Consider the following 22408-nt stretch of genomic DNA (forward strand, 5'->3'; position numbering starts at 1 on the left):
CCTTGCTGAGAAGCAGCTCTCTTTCAAAAGGTATTCTCAGGGAGTTTATCAAGAAGAGCAACAATACAATGTGTTAAACAATTAAAGGATATGTTCCTCAGTCCACTGGCACACACCAATAAAAGCATCTTAATTTTCAACAGGTCAAAGCACCATTTTCTATTTTGCAAGACATTTACTTCCAAACAAATAACTCCAGTAAAATATTATTTTTGTTCTTTCAGCCATGCACTGTCATCTAAAATCAGTACTGTACTGTACTATCAAAAACAGCTGAACAGGAGCTTGGGAAACAGGCAAAGGAAAGCAGGCAATTCATTTGAGATTGGTGGAGGGACAAAATAAAGGGAACCTTTTTCTTTTGGTGTAAGTCTGGTTGTTCGGTGGAGATGTTTGGAGGCTTTTCTATGAGTTGGAGGGGTTGTATCTGCATTTTGGGTTGTGTGCTATTCCTGCGCATATTGTCTAAGGGGGCAGGGCTTGCTAAGAGGAAGTAAGTAATGAGAAGGAGGGAGTCACTGACTTGGTTAGGGATAAATCTAGCAGTCAGTAGCTCTCTACATAGCCCCCCAACCCACTGAATTTCTGGAGCTCAGCAACCAGGAGTTCAGGAAACAAGGAAAGTAAAGTAAGAATTTTGTGTAGGCATTTCATAGAGGATGCTTGGACACTACCTGCTTAAATACGTATAAGAAATGGGAAAGGGGGGAAATCATCAAAACTGTAACACATATGCCAGTCCTTGTACAGAGAAGGTGAGTAAAGCTAACGCCCTTATACAGAGAAGGTGAGTAAAGCTAACTGTAACACATAGTAAGTCCTTGTACAGAGAAGGTGAGGAAAGCTAACGCTCACGAAGAGCTCAGAGTTGCTACAGAGACTGAGAGTATTAGAAAGGGAGCCTTGGTTATATCTGGAGCAATAGGAAGATCAAGGAAATGATAGGACCATAGTATGGGAAAGCTGGTGAAATGTTAATGAGGACAATGAGAAGGAGCAATTGTTCAACATCTAATTTGATTCAGTCTTTTCCTTGAAAAAAAATCAGTGCTCGCCCTGGTGAAATCAGAGCAGATACAGTAATGGAACTGCCATTTAGAATATGTAAAGAGGTAGCACAGGTATACCTAACTACTCTAAATGAACTCTAGTCTTTAGGACCCAATGAACTGCATCCAAAGGGACTAAAGGAACATGTAGACAAAATCTTAAGAGCCTCTATCAATAGTCCTTGAGAATCCTTAGTGACAAGGGAGACCACCTTAGGGACATCACTGCTCAGGATTCAAAATGGCCTTAACTGTCTGGAGAGGTGCACCATAACTAACAAACTGAATTTTAACAGATGTAAACTGTATTTAGATAGGAAAAATACCAGCCAAGGCTCAAGCTCGACTCAGGCTTGCATCCTTCTGAGGTCGCTAAAATGAATACCCAGTTGGTTGGGGGCAATTAGCTTACAGTTGTGAACCGCTTAGAGACTGCTTAGGTGGTATGAAGCGGTATATAAATGAAGTTGCTATTGGTAAAAATGAAATGCATAAATTCAGGATGGTTGACACCACATGTGAAAAGAATCTAGGAGTCTAAGCAGATCACAAGCTAAACGAATCCCAAAAGCCAATGCAATTCCAGGTTGCATCCACAGAAATATTGCGTCCAGATCGAGAGAAGTACAGTTGACAATCCACATTTGTAGCTTTGACTCTTGCAGATTTGATTATTTGTGGTTTTGATTAGTATGTTCCCTTCAGGAACCTCTAAGTCCTCCATCACAATTTAGCTAGAAGAAAACAGCCTAGAGAAAACATTTCTGTAGGCATTTGTAAGTCCACCAGCATGATTAACATCTGGCAGATGGTGACTATAGAGTTGCACTGGAGAGCTCGGAGAATCTTAGAGAGGTGTTCTCATAGGTAAAAAGAATAGTTTGGGGGGGAGAGATTTGCATTTTTCCATATTCACAGGGGTCATTCACCACTAACCCCAGTGAATGTGGAGAAACCACTGTAGTTGTACCATTCTATTCTGATTTGATCAGGCCTCACCTTAAATACTCTGACCAGTTTTGGGCGTCACAGTTCAAGAAGAATATTGACAAACATGTAGAGGAGGGCAATCAAGTTCTGGAAATCAAGCCCAATAAGAAATGGCTTAGGGAACTGGGTATGTTGAACTTGGAGAAGAGGAGAAAAAAGAATAATATATTGGCTCAGGTCCAGGCTATTTGGCAGACTGTATCTCCCTGTATGAGCTGGCCCAGACTCTGAGATCATCAGGAGAGGCCTTTCTCTCAGTCCCACCACCATCAGTTGGTAGGGATACGAGAGAGGGCTTTACCATGGCTGCCCCTAGACTCTGGAACTCACTTTCCAGGGAGACCAGAATGGCCCCCCTCTTTGTTGTCCTTCTGCCAGCAGACTAAGACCTTCCTGTTCAGACAGACATTTAAAAGAGAAAGTTTTTAATGAATTGGACGGGGTGTTATATTGTTTTAAAGTGTTTTAAACACTTTTATCTTTAATTGTATTTTATTCTTTTAATATGCAATATGTTTTAATATAGTAATAATTTAATTCTATTTTAATGTAGCACTTTTATCTATTTTTAATTGTACTTTTTTAATATTGTAAGCTACTCTGAGTCCCAGTTTTGGGGAAAGGGTGGGATATAAATAAATAAATTGATGATGATGATGATGATGATGATGATGATGATGATGATGATATAATAGCTATCTTTAATAATCTGAAGTGAAGTTACATAGAAGATGGAGCAAGCAGGCTTGCCTTCTGCTGTTTCAGACATTAGGACATGGATAAATGGATTCATATTACAAGAGATTCCACCTAAACATGATGGGAAACTTCCTGACAGCTTTTTAAATACAGAATAACTGCCTTGGAATCTGGTAGGCTGGCATTCTTTTGAGGTCTTTCAACAGTTGTTGGGCAGTCATCTCTCAGAAGTGCATTATTGTGGAGTCCTCCATGGCAGGAGGGTGTACTTGCAGGCCCTTCCAATCCTATGATTCCACGAAATTAGTCTTTGATTAAGACAAATTAAAATAAATAAAATATCCCTCAAAATACTACCTTCTCAAATTGTTGAATTCTGTGAAAGAAAATGTTGACATTCAGTGACAATATCTACATGAGGAAGTTATGTTTCTGAACAAAGAAAATGTAAAGTATAAATAAATATATAAGGCTACAGTTGTATCTTACAAGGAAACGTGCACTAGTGCACACGAATGTGCTGTAAATTTACCATTCTGAGGGGAAAGTACATATGTATGAGTCAATGCTGACAGATCAATATAAACAATTTAAGGGTTTATATTAATTAATCATCATAATTGGAACAATGCAGTTTTCTACTCAAATTATTTTGCATCTCTATTTGCAGTTACTTAAACAACTGATTTGTGGGGTATATGTTAAGAACAACTTGGGATATAAACGGTTAAATTCTTAAACATAAAAAGGCCAGATATCTAAATTACACTGGTTTCTCAATGGAAATTAAAGGCCTTTAGCAATCACATTTAGACCTGGGCTGCAGTCCAAAGTAGTAATATGTGTACACAAGGAAAGACTGCATGTGAAGTTTTGATTGATAACCAGGTTGTCTGTGACCCAGTGGGAATAGTTGCTAAAACAAGCTTCAGATGCATATACTGTTTTTGACATGCTCCTATCACTTCTTTTAACTGCAACCTTGAACATTTGTTTAACAAAAATCTACCAAAAAAATTATGCAAGGTTCATACCCTCCTCTGGTGTGATCATCGTTATGTTTTGAGATTCTATATGGCAGTGCTCTTTCTCCCAGATTTTCCAAATTCCTCACTACTGCTCCTCTTTCCATCAAAGCTTCCACTGTGCGTTTCAGCGTTGCAGCTGTCTCTGGCTTTAAACAAAACGAAGAAGATGTACAAATGTGTTTATAGAGTGCAGTTAACGGCAGTTACTGTTGATATAGTACTTACTTGCCTAGAAAATAATTAAGTCTTACTAAGGAAGAATTAGACCAGAAGTAAGCACTGGATTTTTCTCAGCATTTCTGAATATACAATGTAAAAAAGTCAAACATTAATCAGTAGTGAAATTGAATTCTGTACCTTTTCAGACTTGTAAGTTCAGGTATTGCAAAAGGGTTATCTTCTGTGCTAAAAGCTAGGTATGTTGTGCTAAAAGCTAGGATGCAAGGTAGAATTACAAAAGATTTTGTGGGTTTTTCGGGCTATGTGGCCATGTTCTAAAGAGTTTATTCCTGATGTTTTGCCTGCATCTGTGGCTGGCATCTTCAGAGAATGCTGAATGAGAATGTATTCTCTGAAGATGCCAGCCACAGATGCAGGCGAAACATCAGGAATAAATTCTCCTAGAATATGGCCACATAGCCCGAAAAACTATGGATGCCGGCCATGAAAGCCTTCAACTTCACATTACAAAAGTTATTTAGAATAAGACTAATTAGGAGTTTTAAAGGATGGAGAGGATTGTTTTTAGTTGTGGAATGGAAACTTTTAAATCTAAATCCAAGTTTAGTTCAACTAACCCAACAATTAAATACAATGTTTGAGGATATGGTTGTCAAAGAAGTCCAAAAGCTTGATAGATACAAGTCCTGCATTTGGCATAATTCAACTAAGGGTAGGATAGACAAGTATTAAGAGAAGTTTGTAACATTCAAGCCAGAAGAAAGAGAGATGCCCTAATAAATATCAATAAACAGAATCATAGAAGCTAATAGACAATTGGACAATACATTGTATTGTAAATGTGATCACACTCCTCAGGTCCAGAACACTGAAAGATCAGTATGAGTTTCTCAATCAGAGGAAAGAATGCCAAATAGTATCTTCTCCTAAGATTCATAAAGGCAGCTTCCCCTATTCTGGTCTGGTCTTTTCTGCTCTAGTCTGTCCTATTATTTCAGGATGTGGTTCAATTTTGGAATCTGTGTCTTCATACATTAATTTTTGAAATCTTCTGTGCATAAAAAAGATTTATATTGATTTATAATTCACTTAATTTAATATGACCCCATACCAGTTTATTTAATACAACTACAATTTTTTGTATTGCTTGGCTGAATTAGAACTGAAGAAAAAATGACTGCTTGTAGGCAAATATTGGCTATAGACCACGGGATGTAAATTTGTTCCAAATCTATGTGGCCTGGTTTGTGCTTGCAAAATAATCTATTACATGAAAATAATCCTGACAAGGGATTCTAATGCTAATCTCCAGTGCCCTAGGCATAGACTCAAACCACTATACCACACTGGCTCTTGCATAAGCTTGGATGGGGCCATTTTATTCTGTCTTCTTGGTCTCTTTCTGTGAAACATTCCTTTTATTGGTGTTCTTCAAGAGAAGTGTCTTAATTTTAGCGCAGGATTTTATCTTTTATGGACATTAACAGGTCTCTTCAGACTTTCTACCAGAGGAATGTTCTGTATCTCAGTTAATTGATAACATATGGCTTACAGATGCCATGGCGTGTGGTTCCAATATAAACAACGGTTTGCAACCTCAATTTGAAATGTAACTTGTATAGAGGCCTCTGCCACTGGCAAGTCTATAATGTGCCTTTTAAAAAAAGTCTTTACAATACCTTTATGAATTGTATTTATAATATGATACAGTCCACCCTTGGCTTACATCAGGGATCCATTCCAGATCCCCCGCATAAGCCAAATACCATGCATGCTCAAGCCCCATTCAAGTGAATGGGGCTCATGCATGCAACGGCGCAGCAGTGCAGCGGCGCATGCGCACCACAGGCGCATAACCCCATTCATCCGAATGTGATGTGCCACCCCTTGCACCCTGCGCGCGGCTTTCAACATATGCTGAAAGCCACGTATGACATGGGTGCACTGTACTTATCTTTATTATTATTATTATTATTAATAGTTTGGTTACCTGTAGCTTAAGTCCCATAAAAAGGGGGTGATTTTCTTTCCACTTTAATATATTGATTTGCTGCTCCAATTTATGGAAATTTGGATAGGATTCATTTTATATGTAGTTGTTTTCTATTCTTTGTTGTTAAAGAAATGTTTTATGCTACATACTGGTGCTTTCCTGACTTCCCTCAGAAGATACATCACATCAGGTTCAGTGGGGTTTAAATGAACTTTAAAATTACAGATAATGAGCCTAATACTTTACAGCACTCCCAGTAACCATTAATTAGAGACTATATAACTACTTTAGCTTGACACCAGAAGACATCTGTTTGAAAGGTGATATTTCTTAAATATAATTATAGTGCTGCTGTAGTCAGGTAACAAATTTAAAAGTTACCTTTCAGACTATAAAGGTGGAAAATCATTCATTCCAAATTCATTAAGCATATACAACTATTAAAAACTGGTTAGGAGAGGGAAGTTAGCGTACCGCAAGAAAACTCTGAAGGAAAATACGATGTGTTTTGATGATTAACATGATTGTTACCACCTCATGTGTGCACTCATCTCCTATGTATTATTCAGCATCTGTTATTGTTACAGTTATAGGATGAAACACATGTAAGAAACACTTGCTGGATGACACCGAAGGCCCCTTTAGCCCATGATCCTGTTTCTTGGTGGTCAATCACACTCCTACAAGAAAGCCATACAGAGAACATGACAATAAAAACTTCCTCCCATAGTTGCTTCCTATCAACTGGTGTTCAATAGGGTTGTTGCCCATGAATCTGGGTGTTCAGATAGCTCAACTTTCTCCCTCTTGCTCCCTCTTGATGTATTTGAAGGACCCTGGGGAAATCTGTTCTCACTTTCTTCCACTGTGTGAACTGCTCATTTACATCTACTGACTGATTTTTGTTAGCCTGTTACTGATGCATAAGAGGAGTCAGCCAATCAGCTCAGTATTGCTATGCTTATCCAGGAGTCAGTGCTAAGGGAAGCACCAAGAATCATTGGCAAGAGATTCCTTTTTCTCTAACATTAGAAAACAGAGACAGGAGTCAAGGATCTATCACAAAAGTTAAAATGTTCCAGATTCTAGTGGCTTGCACAATTTATGTGTCTGACCTGGTACGTGCTCCTCTAGACTACTAAATTCACCTGATGAGAAAGAAAGTACAGATTGAGTCTCCATTATCTGAAATGCTTGGGATCAGAAGTATTTGGGATTTGGGATTTTTTACTATTTTTTTAAATTTCTTTGGATTTGGGAATACAGTGGTACCTCGGGATACGAAATACCCAGGTTACGAAATTTTCGGGATACGAAAAAATCCCATTGGAAAACATTGTTCCGGGTTACGAAAGTTTTTTCGGGTTACGAAAAAACTTTTGGTGCTTTTCGGCGCGATTTCACACGGAATCGCGGCTTTTCCCCATTAGCGCCTATGGGAATTCGGCTTGCGAAAGCCTTTCGGGTTACGAAATTGACAGCGGAACGAATTAATTTCGTAACCCGGGGCACCACTGTACCTGTATTTGCATATACATACATCATGAGTATCTTACAGATAGGATCCAAGTCTAAACACAAAATTCATTTATGTTACATAAATATCTTGTACACATAGCCTGAAGGTAATTTTATATAATGTTTTAAATAATTTTGTGCATGAAACAAAGTTTCTGTACACTGAACCATCTGAAAGCAAAGGTGTCACTATCTTAACCACCCATTAAAAAAGGTTTGGGTTTTGGAATATATTGGAATTTGGAATTCTGAATAAAGGAGGCTCAGCCTGCAAGTGGAAACTACAACTGATTCTGCTGTAACCATTGCTTTTTCAGTATATGAAATTTAGAGCCAACTCCAATTTTGCAAGACTCCTGAGAACTAAGGCGTTTTACAGAAACCTTTCCAGCATCATCACCAGGACCCATTCTAACTTCCATTTCTGAAAGCCTATCTTCTGTGGGCATCAAGAAGGACTGGACTGAAGAAGGCCTGAAAGGAACTACAGTCTTATACATGGATTTTTTTATACACAGATTCAAGCATATAGTGTTTGAAAATGTTCAAAAAAAGTACAAATTTCAAATATCAATCCTTGATTTTCATTTTTTTATAAGGGACACCATTTTGTTATGTCATTATATTTAATGGGACTTGAGCATCCATGGATTTTGTTATACATGAGGGATCTTGGAACCAAACCCCAGTGTATAACAAGGGTCCACTGTACTCGACTAACCCTCCTCCTTAAGACTTAGGGGATTGTCCACCATGCTCTGAGACCTCATACAGTCTTTTATATTTTTCCCAGTGGATACAGGTACAAAAATATCTATTTGTTTAATGTTTCATTGGGGAGGATGACTATTTTACATGCCTTTTCACTCCAGCAATGCTATGGGCTATATTTCTCCATAAAGAACCCTGCTTTATGAATAGATCAACTAGGTTTTCTGTGTTTTCCACCACTTGTGCTCTTTGGCCAGGATACAACAGGAAAGAGTTCATAGTTTACAAATGAACATCCAATTTGCCTTCCTTGCTTTCAATACAGCTAGAGAACTACTTTAGGTGAAACCTAAAACTATCAAATCACTCAATAGGACCTTATTTGAGTGTTTGCACATTAATTCCACTTCCATTACAGCTCAAAACACAGACAGCATGACATCAGCACAATGTCCCATCTCCTTCTGTCCCTCCCTACTTTTGCATCCACTGAGTTGGCCTAAAACATCTACTCCTCTAATATGGATTTTGGCATTTTTCTGTTTTATCTGGCACCTCTCCCAGTGACAAATGAAATACCCAAGAGCCTCACCCGTGTTAGGAAGAGTAGCAACCGAGAAAATTATCTGCCATGTTATTGGATCTCCTTCTCATTAGAAATTTTTCCTATAGAAGCCTAGCCCCAGCAGACAGAAAAGAATATATTCCATCATACCTAGCTATCTTTCCGAGTGTCAGCCACAATTCCCAGCAAATCTAAATAATTCCTCTACTTGCATGCCTTCAGATATCAAGAACAGTTCACTACAATTAAAAAGCAAAAGTAATCCATTAAGAGGTCGAAGGCTTTCATGGCCGGCATCCATAGTTTTTTTGTGGGTTTTTGGGGCTATGTGGCCATGTTCTAGGAGAGTTTCTTCCTGACGTTTCGCCAGCATCTGTGGCTGGCATCTTCAGAGAATGCTTACCTGGAAACAAGCTGGGTATATATACTGTGTGACCAGGAAAGGCAGGAGTGATTTGCATGTGTATTGTTCTGTTGCTAATGGCAGGCCTCTGGGTGGAAGGGTCTGCAAAAGAGGATTAGTGTCTGCTTGATTAGTGCTCATTGTCTGCTGACCCTCCTACCCTGAGGTCTACCATTAACAACAGAATAAACATTCAATAAAAACAGATCTCTTAAGGCAATAAAAACAGATCTCTTCTGGCAGGCCTTCCCAAACTGATCTCCTCAGAATTTCCCCTCCATTTGTTTAGCAGTACCCACTGGACTTTGATCTCATTTTATTTTATTAACCATTTTATTGGGAATTGTTTTTAATGGTATTTTAGGGTGGGAGGGAGATTGATAGTCATGTTTGATTTTATTGTTTTTGATTGTTGTTACCTGCCTCGATCCAAAACAGTGAGAGGCGGGATATAAATAATAATTATTATTATTATTATTATTATTATCTTTTAAGACCAAACAGCACCAGAAATATTTTTAGAGGAGTTACTGCACAAAAGATCATATAATATATATCTGTAACTACTTCTCTGCAGCACTTTCTCCAGCAATCCGTCTCTAAAGAGCAATAGGTTTCCTTCCTTCCTTCACTTCCTGCAAATATTTCATCCTCCCACTTAGAATCACAGTTTGAAGAGACTCCCAAGGGTCATGCAGTCCAGCCCCCTGCCATACAGGAAGACACATTCGAAGCCCTCTCTGTGACAAATGGCCATCCAGCTTCTGTTTAAAACCTCCAAAGAAGATTCCACCACCCTGAGGCAGCATATTCCACTGCTGAACAGCTCTTACCATCAGCAACAGCATTAGCATGTATATTTCTATACTGCTCATCAGTGAACTCTGCATTCTCTAAGCGGTTTACAATCTGTACGCTAATTGCCCCCAACAAACTGGGTACACATTTTAGCAACCTAGGAAAAGATGGAAGGCTGAATCAACCTTGGAGCCCCTGGGATTGAACTCACCACCTTGCGCCTTCAGTACTGGCATTTAACCACTGTACCATCAGGGCTCAGGAAGCTCTTCCTAATATTTAGGTTCAGTATTTCCCAAACCTTGGCTCTCCAGATGGTTGGACATCAGCTCCCAGAATTCCCAAGCTTACAGGGCTTCTGAGAGTTGAAGTTCAAACACCTGAAGGTCCAAGCTTTGGGAGTCATTAGATGAATCTGCCTCTGTGTCCCTCACAGCCTCACTAAAAGGCCAGGGGACAGGCGGTGTGGCTCTGGGCTCAAGCCTTGTACAGTACTGGCAAGCAGCTGACCCAAACCATCCAGTTTCTGCCCCCCAACTAGCAAAGGCAGAAGATGTAGGTTGGGGGTGGGGCAGTGGATTAACTTTTAGAAAAAAGGCACTCAGTGGTTTCCATCTTCCTCTTCTGCAGCCAATCTCACACTGCTTTCTCATTCTAGCTCAGACTCTACCTCTCTATTTCAGAATTTTATAAGCTATGCTGCTCTTGCTAGAACCATTGTCTCATTGGATGGACTCAGTAAATGGTCTGGAATTGCCCAATACTGCACTTTTATTGAAACTTGAAAGGTGTGGAACTGACTATCTTGACAGGGGAGACCACTGGGAGCCTCAAGTGATACAGCAGGAAGATGAAGCCGAACAGTTGCAAAGTTGCTCCTATAAGCAACCATGAACATACTTGTTTGTTTTCAACTGTTCTAGTGCTTTATTCAAAACTGCTCTTGAACAGCTTGCAGTTCATAAGCTATGCTGTCCCATTTATATATCTATAAGGAGATAGATAACTCTTCCATAAAATTGCTTCCCCCATTGTGGATTAAGAATCTATTTCAATAACAGTGCCATTATTTCAGGTATGTGGGTAAGCTTGGGAATTCCCTGGAAATGCAGAATGTGTTCAGATGTCAGAATGGCATACTGTGGGCCAAATTAATTGTTATCTTCACATTCATAGAGGAACAGAAACAGTGCCTGAAAAAGGTTTCAGAGCAAGTTGAGCATGTCATTGATCAGGAACTAGGAACACGCAGTCCTTCCGCTATTGCTGGACTGTAGCTCCCATCATGCTTGACCTCTACCTATATCAGTTAGGACTGACTGGATGTTCCACATGTTCTCCACCCAAACTAAAGCTGCTTTTCTTTTCTACTTTAAAACTGAAAAAGTATCTTATGTGGCACTTGAAAAAAACATGCTTGGTGTGTGGCACCACAGCAACAATTGCCTGATGGCACTGATGTATATATTTGGACATTAATTAAGGATCACAGTTCTACGTTATGTAACTGCAATACTAGAAAGAAATCTAATTACCAAATGTCCAGTTAAGAGTAGAGATGACTGCACCATGTGCTGTCCTTTATTGCAACCACGCCAGCTTATCCAGTTTCTCTACCTGACTTTTCCTCCACTGGCCCAATCACAGTTGCAGTGCAATGACTGCATCTTTGCTTCACCTCAACAGTATCATTTTTTAAAAAAACCATATGCTCTTTTCCCATATTATATACATATTTAGGCCCAAATTTCATTACTCTTTTGTTGCCTGACTCTACCATAAGAACTTCTGCAGTGTATATGCTGGTTCACCTCAGCTCTTCCCTCAGACTGTATTATTCCGTTTATTGGAACAGCAGTTGGGAACCTGAAGTCTTGTGTCCAAACCCAGTCCCTTGGCAACCATCCTTCCTAACAACACCTTTGTTTTTTCAACTTCTGTACAGGTTTTTGACCATTCAAAAAGGTTCAAATGTCTCCCTTAATGTTTAATTACATGCAGTTGGAGCTCTCAGTTAAAATATGCTGGTATTTTTGGTTCCACACTTTTGCCTTTGGCCTTACACACAAGAACGGAGGCCTTCTCCTTCAGGTTGAAAGATGTTCCCCATCCTTGGTCTCAGGGAAGGCAGAGCCTCCCTTCTACCAAGGTTTGAGAGCTCATTTAACAGTTGCCTAATTGCCACCCTCTTTTCAGTGGCAAGATGATCTGCCATCTTTGCACATGCCCTTAAGAGGGGAACCAAACCACCACTAGACCTACATGAGATGCTGTTGGAAGAAACACATCTTGAAAGAGTGGCTAGTGACAGGAGTGAGATGCAATTTTGGCAGTGAATCCATTTTTGGAACTAATACAGAGATACAGTAAGTGTGTAAAAATGCTGAACACTCTCAGTTTATTAGCTGCTTGATTACCAAACAGATTACTAAATGCTAACAATTCTACTAATAAAACAGATCACTGAAAAATCTTTATTTTGCACTTTTATTTAAACTTTCTACAGAAGTTTAAACATTTCCATACAATGACTTTGACAGGACAAAATTCAATATTCAAAAGGAATGTAAACTGCAAGAAATACAGTTTTAATTATCTGAATACTCTAATAAGAGTTTATTTTGAAGACTAATTGAGGAAGCAAAATAATACAAATACAGTATACAACAAACAATATACACAAGGGCTAGCAAAGAGAACTGTTTTTAATCAGGTTTAGTTCAATTTCATACAAACCATATTCTCTGTACTTGAATCATTTTTCTGTGACAAATTTTTCTTTATGGACGGTAGCAATAATAAAGAGACTTCATTTCTTAATACTTTTCAGTCTAGATTATTACATGTTATTAAATGTCCCTTCTTGTCAAATGGACATTTAAAATAAAACTTAACCAAAGAGCCCTAGAATCAACAAGGTTCACTACATCTGTATGCTCATTTGGTTCATTTCCACCCAAATTACGGTGGTACTGTAGTTGAAAACTTGACATGCTGTATTTAATTGGTTTTTGGTCTGCAAAATCTTTGTTTACTGTTTCTTTTTTTAAAAAAATAACAAAGCAATTAATTGATTTATAATCTGCATGAGAGCTACAAAAAGTACAAGAGCAGCAAAAACAGAAAGAAAAACACCTGACATATCTTGAAAAAGTATACTTATTATCAAAAGGGTACAAGGTAAAAGCAGCATCACTTTTGACACTGTACATAAAACTAAGAGTATGAACAAAAAGGTATTTCTCTAGCATTATTAGAAAAGAATTTGCTTTCTTCTTGAAGAAGACTACTAAATTTTTTGCACAGCAACTATTTTTATATCCACCTCATTTAAAAGCATGTATTCACAGACACTTAGTACTGTCATATGTCATCTTCATCTTCACTCAGTGTCTTTGCCCAGTAAATGCTATGGAAAAGTAGTCACCAGATGTCACTACGTAACATTTTATATTAGATACAATCAGAACAAAAATAAAGCATTTGCTTTCAAAACAATACCCCCAGAAACTGTTTGTAAGAAAGAAAAAGCTTTTTTGCCAACGAAAGTTGAAAGAGCTCACAGTGAAATTAGAAATCTCAATTATATATACTTACATTCTAGAACTACTATTTATCCTAAAGTTAATTAAAAACATATTTAAAACCACTGAGTTAAGCACAATTTCTCTGATAAGAGCCTTTAAGCATTTCACACATCTTTGTTTTAGAATATCACATATTAACACCATTAGCTTTATCTTCAAAACATTTACTTTTAAGGGCAGGCACAAAACATACATTATACTGAAAAACAATTAATATCTTTAATTTAAATACACTGCCATACTCTAAAATTTCCTTTAAAAACTAATTTGTAAATTTAGTATGTTTACTTTGAGGGGTCTCACATACGTGTGTATATATATGTGTATATATATATATATATATATATATACACACACACACATACACATACACACACCCCAATATGTCATAATTTATCTTAGAATAATGATTTAAAAATAAAGCTGTAAAATTTAACAAAAGCACATTTTTCTGTCTGCCAAGTCTACAAGTACATTTATCTGTATATGATAGCCCACACTCCATCCCTTTCCTTATTTTTTTTTCTTTTTGGAAGATATTTCAAACTAGCAAGACAATTTATGAAGTATCAAGGTACAGGTACTATGCTCAGATTTTTGAAATGGTGATAGAAAGGAAGAGATGTGGTCCACACACAGTCACTTAACCTCTTGTTGCTTCTGAATAGCAAAGCAGTAGTGGGTGGGGGAAAACTTTGGCAACAAAAGAGAATAAGAAATGCTTTCCAAAACAGAAGCTGTGTTTCCCCTAAATACAGTGCAAATATAAAGCCCTCATACAAGTTTCTTCAGATAAAGCTTCTATTCCTTTAAATATTCAAATTAACATTTAAACTCCTTTTAAGACACAGTATGAAAGTCTGAAGTAGGGCTCAATTAAGTGTTATGCTTACATGCAACACAATAAATTGCCAGAGACCCAAAAGGATATCTCAGGTAACTGGCCAGCTCCATCGTTGGGAGATTTGCATGGGATAGAGCCACTGAGAGAGGCCAAAAGCTTGGCATGAACTAATGACAGTCTGTGGGGAACAGTCCCTCTGAATTTCTGTTAGCTTACTACAAGAACACAGCCAGCCAAATTGTACTACAGCAAGCAAAGGTCCTTTCTGTCTATACTACAAACCACAAGACTAATGAGAGGTATATTCATGGAATGCAACAAAAAGAATTTCTAGCACATCGTTCATAGTATCAAAAAATGGAATTTGCAGTGGTTTACAAGTTCAAGAACACTTAGTTTTTATTGACATTAAATTATATTAAAATAGAGTTCTTCTTGGCACAACTGCCAAGAGACAACAATGAGACCACAATGTGCTGAAACTTTTTTTCTTTGGAGAATTTTTGTTTTAGTTACCTTTAACTTTGCTAAATATATTTGTGTAGCAGACGCCAATGTAATGCAACATACAGATATGTGATAATAAATAGCATTGTTTTATTATTTAGAGGTTAATTGTCATTAAGACTTCTTTTCAAACAAAACAAATCAATACCATACCGTTAACAGTTAATTTAGGCTACACCCTACTGTTTTAATAATTTCTTGTTTGTAAGACTACAGAGACACATATGAGAAGGATTTAGAAAAATATAAATGCTCCCTCATGACATCGGTAGAAATGTGAAGAATCAGAACAGATGTATTTTCATCACAGATGAGGTACACTAACTTAACAAGGTTATATTTTTCTACTAAAAGGCACTATAACAAGCTACCACAGATTCACTTTCATATTTGGACAGAAACAGCATTATTACAAGGTATTCTAAAAGGAATGTTCAGTAGTAAGAATAAAGGAATATGGGAAGCCCAACTTGGTCATGGTTCTTGCAACTACAGAAGGACTAAATTAGGAGGTTACATTATTTAAGTTACACTTAGGATATCTTCCGCTAAAGAGACAAATAGCAAGAAACAGGTTTTAACACAGAGATAGCCTGTAACCTAACAGATCAGTTAGGATGATTATCTGGGCAGTTTAAATGACTCAACGCACTACAGTGGACCTAGGATGCACTTGCTTTCTTTACTTTCTCCTTCACAAGCAGCAGGAAATTTTAGAACACATCCATTTCCTTCTAGCTACATGCTCAGCAAAGTGTCAATTGCTGTAAGCAAGGCTAATTAACAAACTCAGAATATTACATTATACCTTGATATTCTGGCTTAACTTGGTTTAGGTGTTCACCTGAACCTGCCCTAAGAGATCAGATATAGAGAAAAGGTAAACATCCCAGTGTTACAATAGCCTCTCTGCTCACCCTTTCTTTCCAAAGACTGTGCTAACCAGATCTATAGCTGCCATCATTCAAAGTTAGTACAGCTGGGCAAGAAATGACAATGCTGCCAACCTGCTCACTGCTTTTGATGTTTTAAACTGACAGGCAACCTCTGGTTTTCTAACCTGGCAAAAGCATTAGAAACTGCCGCAATCTGACAAAAATGTTGTAGGCTACATAAACCATACAGATAATAAAAGAACAGAAATTTCTATAAGGCCCAGATTGGATTAAATAGCAATCTTTTTTTCCCCTATAGATCTTGGAAAAGTTTTCCATTATTGTTTAAACTGTAAAATAATCCAATATTTAGATGTTTATGCACTACACTGTTACATGGCTGTATTGCATTAAGAATTGACTTAGGTCCAAATTAAACTCTGCCATATACATTCATAACACTGCATAAACTATTAAGCGACTTGGGATTAGGGCAAAGGGAGTATTAGACATTGCTGTTTTAAAGTGGCAGTAAGGCGTGGGACATACATGGCTTAGTCTATGCAAGGCATCTTAGGAGTGAAGGGTGGGAGCCAAAGAGATCCCTGAGCTAACCCACCTGCACAATGACAGCTGGCAATTCATTCAAAGCCATCTCTGCAAGTGCTGACAAAAACAACTCTTATTTAGCTGTGGTTGCATTTATCTGCATTCCAGAGCTGGTGTCATTCACTCGCTTTGGCCAAAGAAGGCCACTGGTTTGTAGAGGTTCCCAACCCAGTATACAAGGAACCTCAGCTTAGCAATCTAAACCAGTCTCTCTAGTACATTACACAACAGGCTCCATTTAAAGTTCAACATGAAAGCCAAGAGTTTATCAGAATAAATTATTCTGTTTATATTCTAGAACCATTTAGTAATTAATGTCACCTTAGTGAGCAAGCTGTTTCACTAATACAATAAGAAATGGCAGGGCACTTTGATTACAGACGATACCACCAATTAAAATTCTCTCCATTTGTTCTTTTAGTTATTCCAGAATAATTGTCAGCTGTTGTGGCAGCCCTTGCCATCTTAAGAATTTGCAAGGTGTCAGAAAATCTATAAAGAAATGCCTTCCATTATGAGTTAGGATGCTAACTCCCAAGATTTAACCATTGCAACATGGGGTGTGGAACCTTAAGCCTTCCATTTGTTGTATTCAAACTTTCTTCCAACCCAGCCAATATGAATGGTCAGGAAAGATGGGACATGAAGTAGACACATGCAAGGCCACAGGTTCCAAACTCTGAAGTAGATGAATGCACTTCTTGTTAAATTGCAGATTTCAGCTCTGATCTTTAACACTGGGGGTTGTAAATCTTCCAGGCACAATTTGAATTGGCACTAGCAATCACAAATGCCATGACAGAATACTGAAGAATTGTCACTAAAAGTTCCAAATTCCCTCATATTTGCCAGTTTCCACCACCATGGGCCCCCGCCATCTTCATTTTCTGGGGATTGCCAAGGCTCTTAAAGGGAGGTGCCAATACTATCCTCTATAGTCCCATCTATAAAATTCAGAGCACTAGGAGATGAGAACGGAGTTGGGGTGGAATTTCTTCCTGCCATGACTACTAAAGCTGCAGATGGGACAAGGTCTGGCTGTCATTAAAATCCAAGCCTGAGAGAAATACTGCCTGTAATGCTTCTCTCTGTACTGAAGCTGACAATTACAATTGCTGGAATTGATATTTTAGTTGAGAGTACTCACCATTTAAGCCCGTACTGTATTAATAAATCCTGTGTAAGCAGCACTATGCAAAGCAACCCCACAGGAGACATGTACCCTAAACATGAAAGAGTAAACATGCCTGGGAACTGCAAAAATTGATTTTAAAATGGGGTGGGGCGAGAAACCTGTTTTATTCTCCCCCCACGCCTACCCACCTTGCACCAAAAATAAACCCAAGAACCATAAAATGGAAGGCTTACTATACAGGTTGAGTCTCCCTTGTCCAAAATGCTTGGGACCAGAAGCATTTTAGATTTTTTTGCATTTTGGGATACCTGTATTTGCATATATGTACATGAGATATCTTTGAGACAGGACTCAAGTCTAAAAATAAAATTCATTTCTGTCTCACATACACCTTATACGCCTGAAGGTAATCTTAAGAAATGCTTTTAATAATTTTGTGCATGAAACATACTTCTGTTCACAGCCATCAGAAAGCAAAGATGTCACTATCTCAGCCAACCAAGAAAGAAGTTTTGGTTTTTGGAACATTTTGGAATTTGGAATTCCAAGATAAGGGAGACTCAAACTGTATTCTGCTTTTCCCATTCAACATGTTATAATCAGATAACTGAACTGTGTTATAATTACTTCCATATCCATCTCTGAACAGTTTCTGACAAACCATTACAGTATAAATACAAGCTTTACACACACTGGCTTTGTGAAGGGATACTACATTTCCCCCCTCTAACAACACACAATGGGAGAAATGACTATCCTCCTAAATATATTAATGAACAAAATTCAAACCTAAGAAAACACCAAAAGCACATGACAAGTATTTTGTTAGAATATCCAGTAATACACGTACCAATCAGACTCATATTGTACCCACTGACTATAGCCGCCTTCCCCAAACTGATGTTCTCCAGATGTGCCAGACAATAATTCCCACAATCCTATCAGCCAGGCTAATGAAGGGATAGGAGTTGTAGCCCACTAGGTGAGGGTGGGGCAAGGCTGGGGTAGGCTGATCCAGATATTTTTCCCCACATTGCTTTGAAAGCATCTATTTTCTTTGTAAATAATCTGTTTTAAATCACTGCTGCTAAACAGAACACTAAAGGAGGCAGCATATGCACACATCTGAAATATATATATATATATATTTGGTTCTCTGGAAAAGACAAAGAGCTGTAGGATTTAGCAGTTCAAAATTTCCAGCCATGTGAAGTATGAAGTGACAGATACAATTCAATTAAAAATTTCAAGATTTGTTTTGAATATAACTAGATCTGATGTTTAAAGATGGGGAGCCATGAACAATTACTTAATTCAGAAGTTGGCATCAGCTTATGCTGAAAAATATTATGCAACATGCTTCATAACAGGTTTGACCAGATATGAAATTGTCATTTTTACTTTTGCAGGACTTTTGACAAACTGCTGTAATATTTCTCCTTTAACACACCCTTCTTTTTTCTTACTTTGGTATATTAAAACTCAGTTTTTAGTTCTGAACATTAAATTCCCCAGACATTCTGTGCTAAACCAGCAATGTTGTAAAGTAGAAAGTCTGATGATTTTCAGATTGGTTGAAAATAGTTTGGCTGATAATAATAGTGTAAGGAATGCCTGAGATGTAAGACACAAACACACACATTTATATATAAATATATCTCCAGCAACCATTACTTCTTTTTGAGTATACCTTTAAAATTACACATTTGTTCACAAAGAAAAATAAACAAACATGAATATACCAAGTGAACACACACAAATTAGTCCACAATTTAGTAGTAATTTAACTCTGGGGGTCTCTTCCAGCATTTGTAGACAAATAGTCTCATCTTCCCCCTTATCTGGGATGACTCTATCATTCATGCTTTTACTTTTAAAACCACAGAACCAATCTATAAATTTCCAGTTTTTGTCACCACTTTCTGTCTCCTCCTCAATCTTCTTTTGGCCCATCAAAGCTGCCTGGCCATTAGAGTAACAATCAACTGGTGTCTCAACCTCAGAGTTACTTAGAGAAATCACTGGATTGCTGTCATCACGGCAAGTAATTAGAAGATTGACATTTTCTGGTGAATCATTTTTAACATTTTCTTCAGATTTTCCATCTGAAGAGGCAAGATTGGGAGTTTCGCTATATTTTAAAATGGTCTTCTCTTGTGTTTTCAATGAATTGCCCACAGAAGTGCTCTCTTTTACTTTTCTGCTTCTCATAGACCAGAACGTTGTCATCCGAATTTGTTCCTTTGAAGGCGGTGGTGTAAGAAAGCTAACTATTACTGTCACAATTCCAGTGATCCAGAACAGCCCAGTAGCAACATACATATAATGGATACTTCTGATAAAAAATGGTCTAGTGTCTGGTTGATTACACTCTGGAACACGATAGACAAATGCCAGTATCAGTCGGACAGCTCCCAAAGCAAAGCCAACCAATCCACCAAAGAAGGCTCCTTGCTCGTTGCAACGCTTCCAAAATACACCCAACAGAAATATAGCAGCCACTGGTGGTGTCAAATAGTCTGCTACCTCTTGTATATACAGATACATTTGGCCTCCTTGCATTTCCACTATTATTGGGACCCAAGCAATGCTTATTACCACCATGAAAGCAACAAAAACTCTTCCAACAATCATCAGTTCTCTAGATGATGCTCTCTTCCGTATAAGGAGCTTGTAGACATCAAGTGTGAATATCGTACTGGCACTATTAAATATGGAATCCAGATCACTCATTAGTGCAGCAATCATAACAGCCATCATAAGGCCTCGCAGGCCAACAGGAACAAGCTTCATTACCAAACGTGGATAGGCAATATTAGAGCATCCAGCTCTGCTCCCACAAACTTTCATGCAGTGTTCTGGATTAATACATGCAATATCTTCTGGAAATAGTATCCGTGAAATCATTCCCGGAACAACTATAAGGAACATAGGCAAAAGCTTTAAAAAACCTGCCATTAGAGTGGATCCTTTGGCATGAGCAATATTTTTTGCTGCCAGAACCCGCTGAACAATGACTTGGTCTGCGCACCAGTACCATACAGAAGCTGGAGTTTGCCCCAACAGGAAACCAGGCCAAGGTATATCTTCATCAGTTGGTTCACGCAACATTCTCAGTGCATCAGGCTTTGGGTCAACATGGCAGGAATTAGTATTGGAAAGATTTTGTGTCAACAAGATTGATGTAACATTTGGTTTTGCCAACATGTACCTTCTTTTAACCTCTTCAAACCCTCCAACTTCTTTAATACTTATGATCATAAGTGTGAAGGCACCAATAATCATAAGCAATGCTTGGACCGTGTCTGTGTAAATGACTGCCACAAGACCCCCAGTCACTGTCAACAATGCAGTCATTCCAATCAACAAAGTAACTGACAAATAAATATCCCAGCCCAGTGATTCTTGAATGAATAATGCACCTGAATACAAGTCTACTGAAAGTTTGGTGAAGATGTATAGTATTAGAGACAGCACTGCGAAGTATACTTGAATTCTATGCCCTCCAAAACGTTTGGATAAGTACCCAGGCATGGTGTATATTCCAGATCGTATATATACTGGAACAAAGATCCATCCTAAGAGTTGTAAAAGCATTAAGGCATTGAACTCCCATGCCCCCACGGCAAATCCACTTGCTGCTCCAGATCCTGCAAGCCCAATGAAGTGTTCACTCCCGATGTTGCTCACAAACAAGGAAGCACCAATTACTAGCCATGTCATAGATCGCCCTGCCAGGAAGTAACCGCTTACAGTGCTTCGATTGTATTTCCACATGGCAAAAAAGCCTATGCACATGACAAGCACAAAATACAGTGCCACAACAGCAATGTCTGCTGGTTCCAAAGCCGCCCTCATTTTTGTAAACAAAGTAACTTCCAAGTGTTGATGTCCAGATCACAGACCTCAAGCCTTAGGAAGATTAATCACTTTAGTTTTACAAACACTCTGGATCAAAGTCTTTGTCCATTTGTTTGCTGTCTTGATGGTAGTGGTTGTGGTACAACTTTGAGAAGACAAAAATTGTTTTCTCCGCTTCTTAAATATTTAACGTGAACTTTTATTCGCCAATCCACAAGAGCATCACCATTAACTTTGTTGATGTAGGAGAAATTCTTAGTTGCAGCTAAGTCTACTGAGGCCTACTGTACCAACCCTGCAAGGCAGCAAAGACAAAAGACAAAGATTGAATTAGAGAAAGATTTTACTACGCACCAGAAAAATTTGAACTGTTAAAACACAGCGCTAAACACAGCTTTTCTTCCTTTGTAAATGTTACGTAGAATTATGTATCATGCAAGAAATGATTTTCAATGAATATAAAACAAAGCTTCTCCAGTAAAGTAACAGAAAATATACTATTTTCTTCAAAATTAGGATTCCATACTTGCAGAAATATGTAATACAAATCTTCCTGTCCAAAGAAATTCTGATACTCAAAATGATGATACATAAAAACCACACAGGCACTGTCAAGACTTTATTCTGGTCATATGGGAGCATTACATTTACAATTCATTTCAATGTACAAATGATTTCCAAACTGTGATATGTCAGTTAATGTCACCATATGATATCAGTAAATTAAATATACAATATACTATGCCACATTAACCACTAAGTTTCACCAAAGACCAGACTACACAACTGCAAGAATTTCTGGGGCAGGAGGAGCCATCTCAGTCTAGTGCAGTGTTCACCACACTTTTGGGGCTACTGCCCTCTTTCTTCTTGGGTGACAATCCTAGCACCCCACACAGGGCGTGTATTATATATATATACACACACACATACACACATATATGAGGTCTACTTTTTGTACTTCAAATTCAAAACAACCAATCTTGGTTCCTGCTTCCTCTGCACTCAGTCACTTTTGAAGCAGCAACCAAGCAGCTGGCTAAGCAGCAACCAAGA

General features: G+C 38.1%; 2 protein-coding genes across 5 annotated transcripts in view; both read right to left on the bottom strand.

Annotated features, from left to right (window-relative positions):
• The window catches only part of MRPS6 (mitochondrial ribosomal protein S6), a 90025-nt gene that overhangs the window by 11751 nt on the left and 55866 nt on the right, over positions 1–22408 (bottom strand). For 2 of the 3 annotated variants that reach the window (XM_089512044.1, XM_089512046.1), the window contains exon 2: positions 3773–3912. In XM_089512044.1, the coding sequence (XP_089368170.1) occupies positions 3773–3912 (140 nt within the window). Of the gene's footprint in view, positions 1–3772; positions 3913–9136; positions 9239–22408 lie in introns of all 3 variants that reach the window. The other variant, XM_089512043.1, reaches the window with a different exon arrangement.
• SLC5A3 (solute carrier family 5 member 3) overlaps positions 12430–22408 on the bottom strand; it is a 65760-nt gene continuing 55781 nt past the window's right edge. Inside the window, exon 2 of one of the 2 annotated variants that reach the window (XM_089512042.1) lies at positions 12430–21647. In XM_089512042.1, the coding sequence (XP_089368168.1) occupies positions 19202–21349 (2148 nt within the window). In that variant the 5' untranslated portion in view covers positions 21350–21647 and the 3' untranslated portion in view covers positions 12430–19201. The remainder of the gene's footprint in view (positions 21648–22408) is intronic. The other variant, XM_089512041.1, reaches the window with a different exon arrangement.

The sequence above is a fragment of the Sceloporus occidentalis genome, unplaced genomic scaffold, assembly GCF_023333645.1.
Source record: "Sceloporus occidentalis isolate IW3139 unplaced genomic scaffold, rSceOcc1.0.p SCAF_2, whole genome shotgun sequence".
NCBI lineage: Eukaryota > Metazoa > Chordata > Lepidosauria > Squamata > Phrynosomatidae > Sceloporus > Sceloporus occidentalis.